We start from the raw sequence: 12,580 nt of genomic DNA, 5'->3' as shown, positions 1-12,580 counted from the left end.
ACCTGCAGTCGGGCCACTGGCTCATCTAGCTCAGTACGGCCTGCACTGGCTGGCAGCAGCAGCTTTCCGTGGCCTAAAAAGGACGTTTCTAGTCCCTCGCAGCTCTGCAGAAAGGGCTGGTCTAAGCAGCAGCAGAGGAAGAGGCTTCCTACTCAACTAGATTGAGGCTCAGTGCTGTCTGCACTGACTGGCAGCCCTGGCTCTCTGCGGTTTCAGCCCTCCTTAATCTGAGCAAGCCATTTATACCAGGAGGCATTATTCTTGCCCCTTCCCACTCACGCCAAGCACACCCTCTCAGGGTCCAGCCCACCCATTCGCCCTCCGCCCTGCTCTCAATCCCTGCCAGGGGCCAGTCCACGTTTGACCCCTCTCTCCCCTACTCACCTCTCAATGATGTCTGCCAGGGTGCAGGCGAACATGAGGAGGCCTTCCGGCATCTGCAGCGCCACTGAGAGAAAGAAGGAAGGGACGCATGTCACAGAAAGCTCATTTCCTCCTCCCTCCTCCTCCATTTTCCTTTTGTGCTGCGTCTCCTCATATTGCAACCCCGACGGGGCAGCGGCTATCTTTTGCATGTGCGATTTCAAAGCAGTTCCGTTGGCCTTTTTCTGACAGAACAGCAGGATAAAAATATTCTCAAAGCTGGGGGCCTTGGACCTCCACATTTCCAAATTCTCACCTCACACCCCTGCGCAGAAGACTGGAAGGGGGCAGCGCCCCTTCTCCCCCAGACCCATCACGGCACACCGGGGTGAGGTGGAACAACCTCTGGGCATGCCTTGAGCCCAACCCAGGAACACTCCCTTTGCAGGGTCCTTGCACGAAACATTATGGGATGGCTGCATCTGGAATGCCGGTGGCTGAAACTGGCCCAGCTGCTGCTAAGGTGGGGAGAGGACCCAGGAAGTCAAGGGGCTACTCCAGCTGGACAAGACCTTTCAACCCAAGGCAGCGTGGCCGAGTGGTTAGAGTACTGGGCTAGAACCCAGAAAAGACCAGGGTTCAAATACCCTCTTGGCCATGAAGCTCACTGCCTCTCAACCAGGTTGCTGTGAGGATGAAACGGGCAGAAGTACGTGGGCCACCTTGAGCTCCACGGGAGAAAAAGTTGGGATACAAATGGAATAGAATTAATAAACTTCATCTGGATTTCCCATTCATTCACAGGCAGCTGGATCAGGCCCAAGAGGGGCCCATCTCGTCCGGCATCCTCTTCGCACAGGGGTCAAGCAGATGGCCCAAAGGGAAGCCCACAAAGAAGACCTGAGCGGAAGCTCTGTTATTCAGAGGTAGACTGTCCCTGGGCATGGAGGTTCTGCCACCACAACAGACCTCTCCTCCTCCATGAATCTGCCCAATCCTCTTTCAAGTTGGTGGCCCTTGCTGCCTCCTGCGGGGGCGAGTTCCACAGATTAACCGTGCGCTGCGGGAAGAAGCCCTTCCTTTTGTCTGCCCTTAACCTCCCATCCCCGCTCCCCATCTCTCCCAACGTGGGGGGCGCCTGGCTAGCTGCCCTCCAGAGGCCCCTCCCCACTCCGACCCCTGCCCAGCCGCGCAAGCAGAGGCCTGGCTCCGCCTGGCAGAGCTCCCAGGCCCGTCAGCAGCTGACGCTGCCTTGTCCGATCCCATTATCACCCTGACGCGGAGGCTGATCATCGGGCCGACGTGACTCTTGCTCGGGCAACGACTGCGTGCAGCCGGCTCGTCTTGGCATGGATGGCACCAGTCAGCAGCCGCTGTGCCAGCCCCCCCCCCCCCGGGCAGCCACCGCACACACAAGCCAAGGTCTGCCACCCTGGTCCCCCCCCCCCGAAACAGGGCTTCCCCACGAGGATGCAGGCTGCCCGGCTGTGGGAATGTGAGAGCATCAAGAGCCTGGCTGCAGGATCAGGCCAGGGGGGGTCCCATCCAGTCCGACCTTCCCCCTTCGCATACTGAATCCGGCTCTCAGCTCTCCTCTCCGTCTCCTTGTGTGCCCCCCCCCCGAGCTCCTCCGCCAAGAGGGGTTCAACAGGTAACCCTGGGAACCGTAGTTCTGTGCAAGGTCTTTGAACAACTCGGCGCCCTGAGCAAACTACAGCTCCCAGGACTCCCTGGGGGAAGCCGTGGCTGCCTTAAAAGCAACATCAGAATTTTCTGGTGTCCATGTGGCCTGAGGGACGGAGTGGAAAGCCCCGGTTTCCTCCAAAGAATCCTGGGAGCTGTAGTTTGTCAAGGGTGCTGAGAGTTGTTAGGAGACGCCTCCAGAGAGCTGCAATTCCCGAGTTCCCTGTGAAGGGGGATGTGGGAATTGTAGCTCTGATAGGACAGAGGGGTCTTCCATCACCTCTCAGCACCCTGAACAAAACTACAGCTCCCAGAAGCCTCTGGGGGGAGCCACAAGTGTTTAAAGCAACATCGTGATGCTTTAACTGCCTGCGTTGGCTCCGCCCATCACTGACTCTGGCTCCGCCCACCCCAGGCTCCCTGCCTCCTTCTTCACCAGCCGCCATGGACTCAGAGGGTGGGGGTCTCCCGGGCCCAAACCTTTCCAACGGGAGCCCTGAGCTCAGCCAAGGAGACGACTGCAGGGGGTTGTTCTAGATGACCCTTGGGGGTCCCCTTCCAACTCCATAGTCTTGCCATCTCCCCCCTCCCCCCAGCCAAGACACTCACCCCGCTTCACCCCGGTCTGCCGGATCCGCCACACCGTCTTGTGGACCTCAAAGTTGTAGTTGCTGGGGAGGGAGGCCACGGCTGCCTGGAGCTCAGGGTCCGAGAGGATCTCCTGGGGGATCTGGTGAGCCACCCGGCGGGGGCCTCGGCGGGCTGCAGGAGGAGGAGGAGGGGAGAATCAGCAGCTGAGTCAGGATCGAGGAACCACCACAGCTTCTCTGCTTCCTCCCCTCAGGCTGGGTGGAAGTGAGGGAAAGGCACTCTGCACATGGTTAGAGGTCTCCTGCCCGCTTCATGCCTTACAGGGTTGAGAGAAAGAGCCCAGGTGGGCGGCCAGAGGGCCAGAGCAGCTCTTCTTGATAGGTCAAGGGGACATCAGGCAGGGCAGAGAGGCAGCAATCTCCTCAACCCCAGCCATTATTCGTGGGTTTTTATTTACTTCATCTAAGAAAAATTGTATTCTGCTTGACTGTAATAAATCCTTTATGCAGTTGTTGCTTCTATGCTGGTATTCAGAGGCTGACTGGCCCTGAAGCAGCTCTAGAAAGCCAAATATATACAGTGACACCTTGGTATACGAACTTAATCCGTTCCAGAAGTCCGTTCTTAAACCGAAACTGTTCTTAAACCGAGGCACGCTTTCCCTAATGAGTCCTCCCGTCGCCGGTGCCCTTCCACCGTTCAGCTTCTGTTCTTAGACTGAGGTAAAGTTCGCAAACCAGGACACTCTTTCCGGTTTTGCAGAGTTCATATACCAAATAGTTCGTAAACAGGGCTGTTCTTAAACCAAGGTACCACTGTAATCTAGTCGCCAAAGGGAACCTTAAACCTAGGCTGCAGTTGACACAATTGAATTTCTAGGCGCCATTTTTTCCTTTTCTTTTTTGCGATGGAGTTTCTATGATTATCGTTATCATCATTATTATTTTCATTTCTACACAGTTTAAAGAACAAATCTCAGAGGGGTTTACGACACATTAAAACATGAAACAAAACGAATCCAAGCTTCAAGGAAAATCTTCCAGATCCTTCTCTAAGTGGCACTTTGCCTTCCCCAGTCGCCTACCGAAAAATCCAGAGATCTCCACATGGTCACAACTGGAAATGCGACAGCCTCAAAATGCGCCTGGCCCTGGGCTAATTTCTAGCACTGCCCTGAACCTGTAGGTTCCTTTAACCCACCAGGCCAGAGAGCCGTTATATTCCATCACAAAAGAGAACTGTAAAGTTGTAAGGGACCCCTGAGAGTCATCTAGTCCCACCCCCTGCAATGCAGGAATCCCAGTGAAAGAATCCTTGACAGGTGCCAATCCAACCTCTGTTGAAGAAGAAGAAGAAGAGTTTGGATTTGATATCCCGCCTTTCACTCCCTTTAAGGAGTCTCAAAGCGGCTAACAATCTCCTTTCCCTTCCTCCCCCACAACAAACACTCTGTGAGGTGAGTGGGGCTGAGAGACTTCAGAGAAGTGTGACTAGGCCAAGGTCACCCAGCAGCTGCATGTGGAGGAGCGGAGGCGCGAACCCAGTTCACCAGATTACGAGACTACCGCTCTTAACCACTACACCACACTGGCCACGAAAAACCACACCACGCAAAAAACCTCCAAGGAAGGAGAACCCGCCACTTTCCACCTTCCAAGTTAAAGGTAAAGGGACCCCTGACTGTTAGGTCCAGTCGTGGCCGACTCTGGGGTTGTGGTGCTCATCTCGCTTTATTGGCCGAGGGAGCCGGCGTACAGCTTCCAGGTCATGTGGCCAGCATGACGAAGCCGCTTCTGGCGAACCAGAGCAGCGCACGGAAACGCCGTTTACCTTCCCGCTGGAGCAGTACCTATTTATCTACTTGCACTTTGACGTGCTTTCGAACTGCTAGGTGGGCAGGAACAGGGACCGAGCAACAGGAGCTCACTCTGTCGCGGGGATTCGAACCACCAACCTTCTGATCGGCAAGTCCTAGGCTCTGTGGTTTAACCAACAGCGCCACTCACGTTCCCTCCACCTTTCAAGGGAAGGGGCAAATTTAGTCAATAAGATCCAGGAGGGAGAAACTCTGGCAAGTTTAGGGGGAAATGAAAGATTAAGAGAAAGCATGGGTGGGGGGCATCCTCACCTTCCCTCTCAAGATGGGGGCTCCCCTAGGACAGGGAGCAGAGATCTTCCCTCCTGAACACACACACACACACACACACACACACACACACCATGCTAGTATTTTGGGCAGATGAGGCAAGTGTGCCAGTTGGGGACGTAGGGTGAAATCTGAGTCACCTTTTAGCAGGGTGCTTGGCACCCTCCCACGGTGGCAGGGTGTGTGTAGATGGAGCTGCCCAGAAAGGGCTGGTGGGCATCGATTGCTTCAGCTGAATGCCAACGTCAGAAAGGGCGATCTGCTATTCTTCCCCCCCCAAAGACGCCCCCTCCTTTTAACACAAACGCCATCCTGTGAATCAGCAAAGCGACAAGAGTTCTCAGAGAACACAACTTGGCAAAGAGTTATTTGGGATGGGAGGGGTGGAGAGGTGACAGAAAGTAGTTTGAGGGGGGCTATTTATGCTCCTGTGTGAATTTGCCCCCCTGCTCCCCCCAAAACACACCCCAATAGGCGGTGGCTACTGTAGGAAGGAGCAGAGAGAAAATGACTCACAGGAGGTCTTGCCTACTCACCAGGGAGAGGCAAGAGAACCAGAAGAGGAGTACACATTGCGGGGGCCGAGGTGGAAGGGCGTGGCTCTCTGGAAGAGCAGCTGCTTGGCATGCAGAAGGTTCAGTCCCCAATAGCATCTCAAGGCTCTTGGAGAGTCACTGCCACTCATCACAAGATGCCGAACTCAGGAGCCAATGGCCTGACTCGGGGGAAGGCAGCTTCTGACCTTCCTTTTTTCAGTCAGAACAATGAGGACTGGAACCTTGCTTTATTTTTAGGGGACTAGCCACAGCTCACTGTGGAAGTGTGTGCTTTGCATGCAGAAGGTCCCAGGCTCAGTCCCCAACAACAGGATGTAAAAAGAGCCCTGGTGGATCAGGCCCAAAGGGGGCCCACCTAGTCCAGCCTCCTGTTCCTCTCAGCTGTGAGAGTCCAGCCCTCTAAAGCAGGCATAGGCAAACTCGGCCCTCCAGCTGCTTTGGGACTACAGTTTCCATCATCCCTGAAGACTGGTCCTATTAGCTAGGGATGATGGGAGTTGTAGTTCCAAAACAGCTGGAGGGCCAAGTTTGGCCATGTCAGCTCTAAAGTGTTCCTTCCAACTTTACAATTTAAATTAGACGAAATCTGCAGCGAGGCTGAGACGGATCTCAGCACCTTGCTGGATCAGGTCTGAGGCCTATGAATGTCAGCCTCCACCTCCTCCCCACATCTCACTGGGGGATGCCCACGGCCCGGGCGCCCTCGCTCTTCCTTCCGCTCAACAGCTGAAATTCAGGGGTAGACTACCTCGGGCCAAGGGGGCTCTACAGGTGGCTTTTCTCCTCCCACACGGCAGTGCCCGACTCCCTCCTGCAAGGACCACGCAGTGAAAAAGGCCCCACATAGTGACACCTCCAGATTTTTGTGGGGGGGGCGCAGATAGAACATAACAACAACAGTAAATAAGAACAATAAATAAAGGCAGAGCCCCCCCCTCCACGCCTCCTGCGCGTGCCCGCTGCGCCCGCTCCGGAGCGACTCCGAATTCACCTGGCGCCGGATCCGGAGTGGGACCCTTCTCCTCCCTCGCTCCTCCTGGATCCGCCATGGCTGCAAAACCCACGTGGAGCCCAGAAAGGCAGCGCCAGTGGAGCGCCGGTCGCGCGAGCCAGGCAGGAGCGAGCCGTCCCCGAGCGCATCGATCGGCAGCGCCCCGCCCGAAGCCCCGTTTGTGGGGCCACAGGGAGCCCTTGCGTGGGGGTGCCGGGGCTCAGCCGCCCCAGCACCTGTTCCCCGTGGCTCCTCATTATTATTATTATTATTACTATTAGCATTTATGGCATCGTAGATCAGAAGGCAGCGAGAAAAGGCGACGAGGGTGCCCTTGAGCGCGTGCAGAGTGCACAGAAACTGCAGGCGCAGAGTCTTCACGCTTCGCGGGGCTTCAAAATCAGAGGGCGAAATTTCGAAATAGGCCGTCCTAAGCTCCGGAACCTTTTTCAGGAGATCGAGGGTGTTTTGCCACAAAAATGCCATTCGCTCGCCTCAGTTGCAAAGCGTCAAGGGAGACGACCCCGCCACACTTTTGCCCGCCCCTGTCAAGGCTGTGTGTGCCCCTGGTGTGGAAGGCACTCTGTACATGCCCCAAAGCACTGCCTCCACTTTTCAGGGCCAGTACTGTATGCATCAGTCTAGAATGCCACAGGGCTGGCCCGAAACCAAATGCCTCCCTGCTCCATTTAACTGCATTTGTAGCCCATTTCACGACTTTGATGCACGATTCGAAATGCATGATTTATTTCCCTGTCCCGTAAGATGATAAATTTGCACGCACAGACCTGCAAATCTGTATTTATCCATGCCTTATACGAACTGTGTGCATTTCATCTGGGGGTAAACAGGTAGCTGGACAGATCAGTGCAGTGTTTTGGGGGTGCTGGACCTTGGGGGGGGGCTCTGAAAAATGGCCACCCAGAGAGCAGCCCAGTGGCAAAGTGGGCCCCCATCAGCCCCTGGACCAGCGCAGGCATGCCAGCGCCCCCCAAGTCTGGCACGGCTCCCTCTCGCTTCCATCCTTTCCTCCGTGGAGTCAGAGCGCAGCCTCCAGTAGCTTCCTGTAGCCTCCATGAATCTGTCTGTCCCTCTTTTAAAGCCGCCTAGGGGGTTGGAACCACTTCCTGTGGAAGTGAGTTCCATAGATTCACTGTGCACTACATGAAGAAGTCCTTTCTTTTATCTGCTCTGGACATGGAAGTCGATTTATTTCACCTGAGAAAACCCATCCAACTCCACCACCCCTTCATCAGTCCTCTGCGCCCAGGACAAACTTAAGAACAGAAGACATCAGAAGAGCCTGGGGCAGGATCAGGCCCAAGGGGCCCAGGTGGTCCAGCATCCTGTTCTTAGATGCCCCAAAGAGAAGCCCTCAAGCCCGAAACGAGCACAACATCAACTCTCCAGTTGTTCCTCATTGTCTGCTATTCAGAGGTAGACTGTTCCTGGGCCTGGAGGTTCTGCTATCGCAATAGACTTCCATATAAAAAGAGCCTGTTGGGTCAGGCTCAAGGGGGCTCATCTAGTCCAGCCTCCTGTTCCTACTGTGGCCACCCAGATGCCCCGAAAGGAAGCCCGCAAGTGGGTCCTGAGTGCAACAGCAATGCTCCCCTCCTGCAATTTCCAACAGCTGGCTTTCAGAGACTTGGTGCCTCTGAAACAGCCCTCCTTCCTCACCCCACAAAGAGCCTTGTCTGTCCTGAAAAACTGAAGGTTTCACGGGTGCCCTTGAGGATCTTGGTTGGAGATGCATCCTGCCTTGCTACTTGACAGACCAGGCTCCCCACACGCTGGACCTCCAGGACCTCCCCACTCTCTGGTGCTCACAAAGAACCACACAGGTGAGCAGCAAAACTGCCAGGTGTCGTATGATGGGTGCAAAGAGCGGCACTGGTTTCAGGCATGCTAGAGAGCTAGAGTTGCTGCTTCTCAGGCGATCCTGCCTCACAGGGTGGTTGTGGGAATTAAATGAAGACTAGGCACCTGGGAGAGACCTGGGTTCAAATCCCCCACTCACCGCATGTGACCGTGGGCCCATCATTGCCACTCAGCCTCGCTTGCCTCACAAGGCTGGTGTGGGGATTCCACGAGGAAGCAGAGAACTTTGTACGCCACCTGGAGCTCCTTGGGGAAAGAGAGGGGCTAGAAATGCAATAAGAAATGAGACTCCCTTTTTCTGCATAGGTCAGGCAGAGCTTGGAAGGTTCTGGGAACACCTTGGAGGAACGGACAGAAAGAGGAAATCTCCCCAACTGTGAAGGTGGGAAGGTCCCATTTTTGGGGGGCGGCATAACAACAACAACAATAATAATAAATAATAATAATAATAATACAGTCATATCTTGGGTTACAGATGCTTCAGGTTGCGTTTTTTCAGGTTACAGACCTGCCAAAACCCGGAAGTACCAGAATGGGTTACTTCCAGGTTTCGGCGGTTGCAAATGTGCAGAAGTGCTAAATCGCGCTTTGCGCAAAAGCACCGGATCGCAACCGGTGCATGTGCAGATGTGCCGCTGCGGGTTGCGAACGTGCATCCTGCATGGATCACGTTCGCAACCTGAGCGTCCACTGTAATAATAATAATAATAATAATAATAATAATAATAATAATTTATTATTAATACCCCACCCATCTGGCTGGGTTTCCCCAGCCACTCTGGGCGGCTTCCAACAAAAGATTACAAATACATCTTGCATGTTCCAAAAATGGCAGGTGGGGTGACAGTGAGAGGCTGCTGTGCTGGGCCTTCCAGCCCCACAAACCCCAAAGGTGTGGGTCATAGCAGGGATGGGGGAAGAGATTGGGTATGAACCCCTTCCTTGGCTGCCTTTCTAGTCCCTGAGATTCCCTCTTGCTGTCCGTTCCTCCAGGGGGTTCCCAGCCCCTTCTGAGCTTTGCCTGACCTTTGCAGAAAAAGGGAGGCGCATCATCTCTCTTGGCAAACCTCTGACCTGGCTCCTCTCTGCCTTTTTAAAACAAGAACGAAATTAATCCGGATCTCTTTGAAACCTTTCCTTTAAAAAGGGCCCGCAAGTTGATCAGAGATTATTTATTTCCTCAACCCCCTTGGGAAACCAGAGAGAGAGGAGGGGGGTGGCCGGTCCTGCCCCTTGGGGTTCCCTCCGGAGAGCCAGGATTGGCCCAGCGCCTGCTGCTGCCGTGCACCAGAGCCAGGCGGGTCTCCCTGGGGCTTTTGCCATGGTGCCCGGCTGCCCTGCCTTGCCTGCTCCTGCCTGCGAAGGCACACCTGCCCTTGAAAGCACGGAAAATATCCTGGGAGCTGTACTTTGCCCATCACGCGACTACGATTCCTGGAACCTTTTAACAAGCTACAGTTCCCAGGATTCTTTGGGGGAAAGGATGTGCTCTGAAGGTCCCAGGTTCAAATTCCCCCCTCAGCCTTGAAGCTCACTGCCCCTGCCTCTCAACATGACCTACCTTGCAGGGCTGTTGTCATGGGGATTAAAGGAATAGGGATGGGGAAACGTGTTGGCCACTTCGAGCTCCTTGTGGGGGGGGGAGGTGGGGCATTAAATGCAGTACAGTCATACCTCGGGTTGAATATGCTTCAGGTGGAGCGCTTTCAGGTTGCGCTCTGCAGCGACCCGGAAGTAATGGAGTGTGTTACTTGCGCAAGCACAGATGGTCAAAATGACGTCATGCGTGGAAGCGGCAAATTGTGACATGCACAGACGTGCAGTCGCGGGTTACGTTCGCTTCAGGATGGGAACGGGGCTCTGGAACGGATCCCGTTCACATCCTGAGGTACCACTGTACAGTGGTACCTCGGGTTAAGAACTTAATTCATTCTGGAGGTCCGTTCTTAACCTGAAACTGTTCTTAACCTGAAGCACCACTTTAGCTAATTGGGCCTCCTGCTGCCGCCGTGCCGCCGGAGCACGATTTCTGTTCTCATTCTGAAGCAAAGTTCTTAACCCAGGGTACTATTTCTTGGTTAGAGGAGTCTGTAACCTGAAGCGTATGTAACCTGAATCATATGTAACCTGAGGTACCACTGTACATAAATAAATAGCCCAGCATCTGGTTCTCAAAGTGCCCAGCATGATGCCCCAGTAGGAAGGCCATAAAGGCAGGCCCAGGGGGCAGCTGCTTCCCAGAGACAGGGAACAGGGTGGGAGGTGGGGAAGAGGAAGACCCTGAACCAACGGATTCAGATGACTAGAAAGAATATTTTGACTAAACGCCAGGAAGAACTTTCTGATGGTCAGAGCTGTTCAACTGTGGAAAGGTCTCCCTCGTAAGAAGGTAGACTCTCCTTCCTTGGACTAGATGACCCTCGGGGTCCCTTCTGACTCTAGGATTCTATCCAGAGGACGTCTGCCGCTCCAGGAATCAGTCTACGGCCACTGCAGGCTCCTGCACATGCCGACCCTCAACCTCCCAGCTCCTCTTCCCTCCTTCCTCCTCCTCTGGGCCCAAGGACCAAGCCCCATCGCACATTCCTCCTCCCCAGCATCACAGAGCCTCCGATTCCACCGCCACGTTTGGATTCCTGTTCTCTGACATTTTATTACACACTAATTAAATTAGACCCTCTTTCCCCCACACGCAGGCTGAGCGACAGATGCTCAGCCCCCTCCGCGCATGGCTTCTTACTCAGCGCCTGAGTAATCCTCTCGCCTCCCTCCCGCTGGTCAGATGCGGCCACAAGTGGGCTACCGCCCCACCCTGGAAAAGGGAGGGTCCCACCAAGTGTAGCGGGTCTCTCTCTCTCTCCCCACCTCGGAGAAAGGTCTCTCGATTCCAGGAGAGCAGGAATAATAATAATAATAATAATAATAATAATAATAATAATAATTTATTTATACCCCGCCCTTCCTGGTTCAGAAAACCGGGCTCAGGGCGGCTAACAACAAATTTAAAACACTTAATTGATGCAACAAAAAACAGCATAAAACATGGATAACAATAAATTCAGAATTCAAAAATCAATTTAGGGGGGAAATCCATCCAATAAACATTAGGTGATCACCAGGGCTAGCTGGCTAAATTAGTCCTATTTGGGCCAGCGAGGAGACCAGGGGAGAATTAGCTGTGGGATCCCAGAGCGGGGAATCTTCATAAAAAGGGGAGGGGGAGGGAAGGAAGGGGAATTAAAGATCAGGCCCCCTCTGGTGCTTTTGCCTACGTTGCCAACTTTCCTGGGGAAGAGTGTCACTAGGCTCACGGCACATAAAGGAGAGCCCTGCACCAGCTGGGTCAGGACAAAGGAGTGGAGGGTCACCTGGTCCAGCCTCCTGTCCTCACGGTGGCCAAATGCCCCAAAGAACCTAGGAATCGAGATAGACTGCCTCTGGAACTGGAGGTTCCATAAGAACATCAGAAGAGCCTGGCTGCTGGATCAGGCCAAAGAAGGCCCATCGTAGTCCAGCCTCCTGCTCTCACAGTGACCACCCGGATGCCCCAGGGGGAAACAAGCAGGACTCGAGCCCCACAACAGCAACGCTCTCTTCACTTGGGGTTCCCAGCGTTTAGTCTCTGGAGGTGGAAGGTAGTCATTTTGGCTAGTGGCCACGGAGAGCCTCCTCCTCCTTGCTTGGCATGGGGGTCCCTGAGGAGGCTTCCAGAGCCTCCCAGATACGTAGCCAATGATCTCCTGAGCTTGAGTCACCCCGAGAAGGCTTCAGCACAAAGTGTTGGTGCTGACCTTTAAAGCCCTAAACGGCCTCGGTCCTGTATACCTGAAGGAGCCTCTCCACCCACATCGTCCAGTCTGGACACTGAGGTCCAGCGCCGAGGGCCTTCTGGCGGTTCCCTCATTGCGAGAAGTGAGGTTACAGGGAACCAGGCAGAGGGCCTTCTTGGTGGTGGCGCCCGCCCTGTGGAACGCCCTCCCTTCAGATGTGAAGGAAATAAGCAGCTATCTTATTTTTAAAAGACATCTGAAGGCAGCCCTGTTTAGGGAAGTTTTTAATATTTAATGCTGTATTGTTTTTAACACTCGATTGGGAGCCGTCCAGAGTGGCTGGGGAAACTCAACCAGATAAAATAATAATAATAATAATAATAATAATAATAATAATAATAATAATAATAATAATAATTTCTACATTGCAGGGGGTTGGACTAGATGACCCCTGGGGTTATTCCCATGATTCTGTGAGAACAGCATCCTCTCCTACGTGGGTCTCCAGGCCTGAGGCAGCCTGTTCCGCAGGGCTGAACTGGCAGAGGGGGTTGGCAGCCAGTTCTCTGTGCCAGTCAATTCCTTGTCCTGGCTGAGA

At 54.0% G+C, this 12,580-nt stretch overlaps 1 protein-coding gene and 1 long non-coding RNA gene across 3 annotated transcripts in view; one reads left to right on the top strand and one right to left on the bottom strand.

Annotated features, from left to right (window-relative positions):
- DPH1 (diphthamide biosynthesis 1) overlaps nucleotides 1-6,429 on the bottom strand; it is a 36,008-nt gene extending 29,579 nt beyond the window's left edge. For both annotated transcript variants that reach the window (XM_083480252.1, XM_083480253.1), the window contains exons 1-3: nucleotides 6,332-6,429; nucleotides 2,656-2,808; nucleotides 385-448 (exon numbers count right to left, since the gene is read on the bottom strand). In XM_083480252.1, coding sequence (XP_083336378.1) covers nucleotides 385-448; nucleotides 2,656-2,808; nucleotides 6,332-6,389 — 275 coding nt within the window. In that variant the 5' untranslated portion in view covers nucleotides 6,390-6,429. The remainder of the gene's footprint in view (nucleotides 1-384; nucleotides 449-2,655; nucleotides 2,809-6,331) is intronic.
- The window catches only part of LOC310695601, a 154,678-nt gene that overhangs the window by 10,982 nt on the left and 131,116 nt on the right, over nucleotides 1-12,580 (top strand). The window lies entirely within an intron of this gene.

The sequence above is a fragment of the Podarcis liolepis genome, assembly GCF_965112155.1.
Source record: "Podarcis liolepis genome assembly, chromosome: 16".
Taxonomy (NCBI): Eukaryota; Metazoa; Chordata; class Lepidosauria; order Squamata; family Lacertidae; genus Podarcis; species Podarcis liolepis.
Note: the sequence above shows the minus strand (reverse complement) of the source record. Positions and strands in the feature narration are given on the sequence as shown.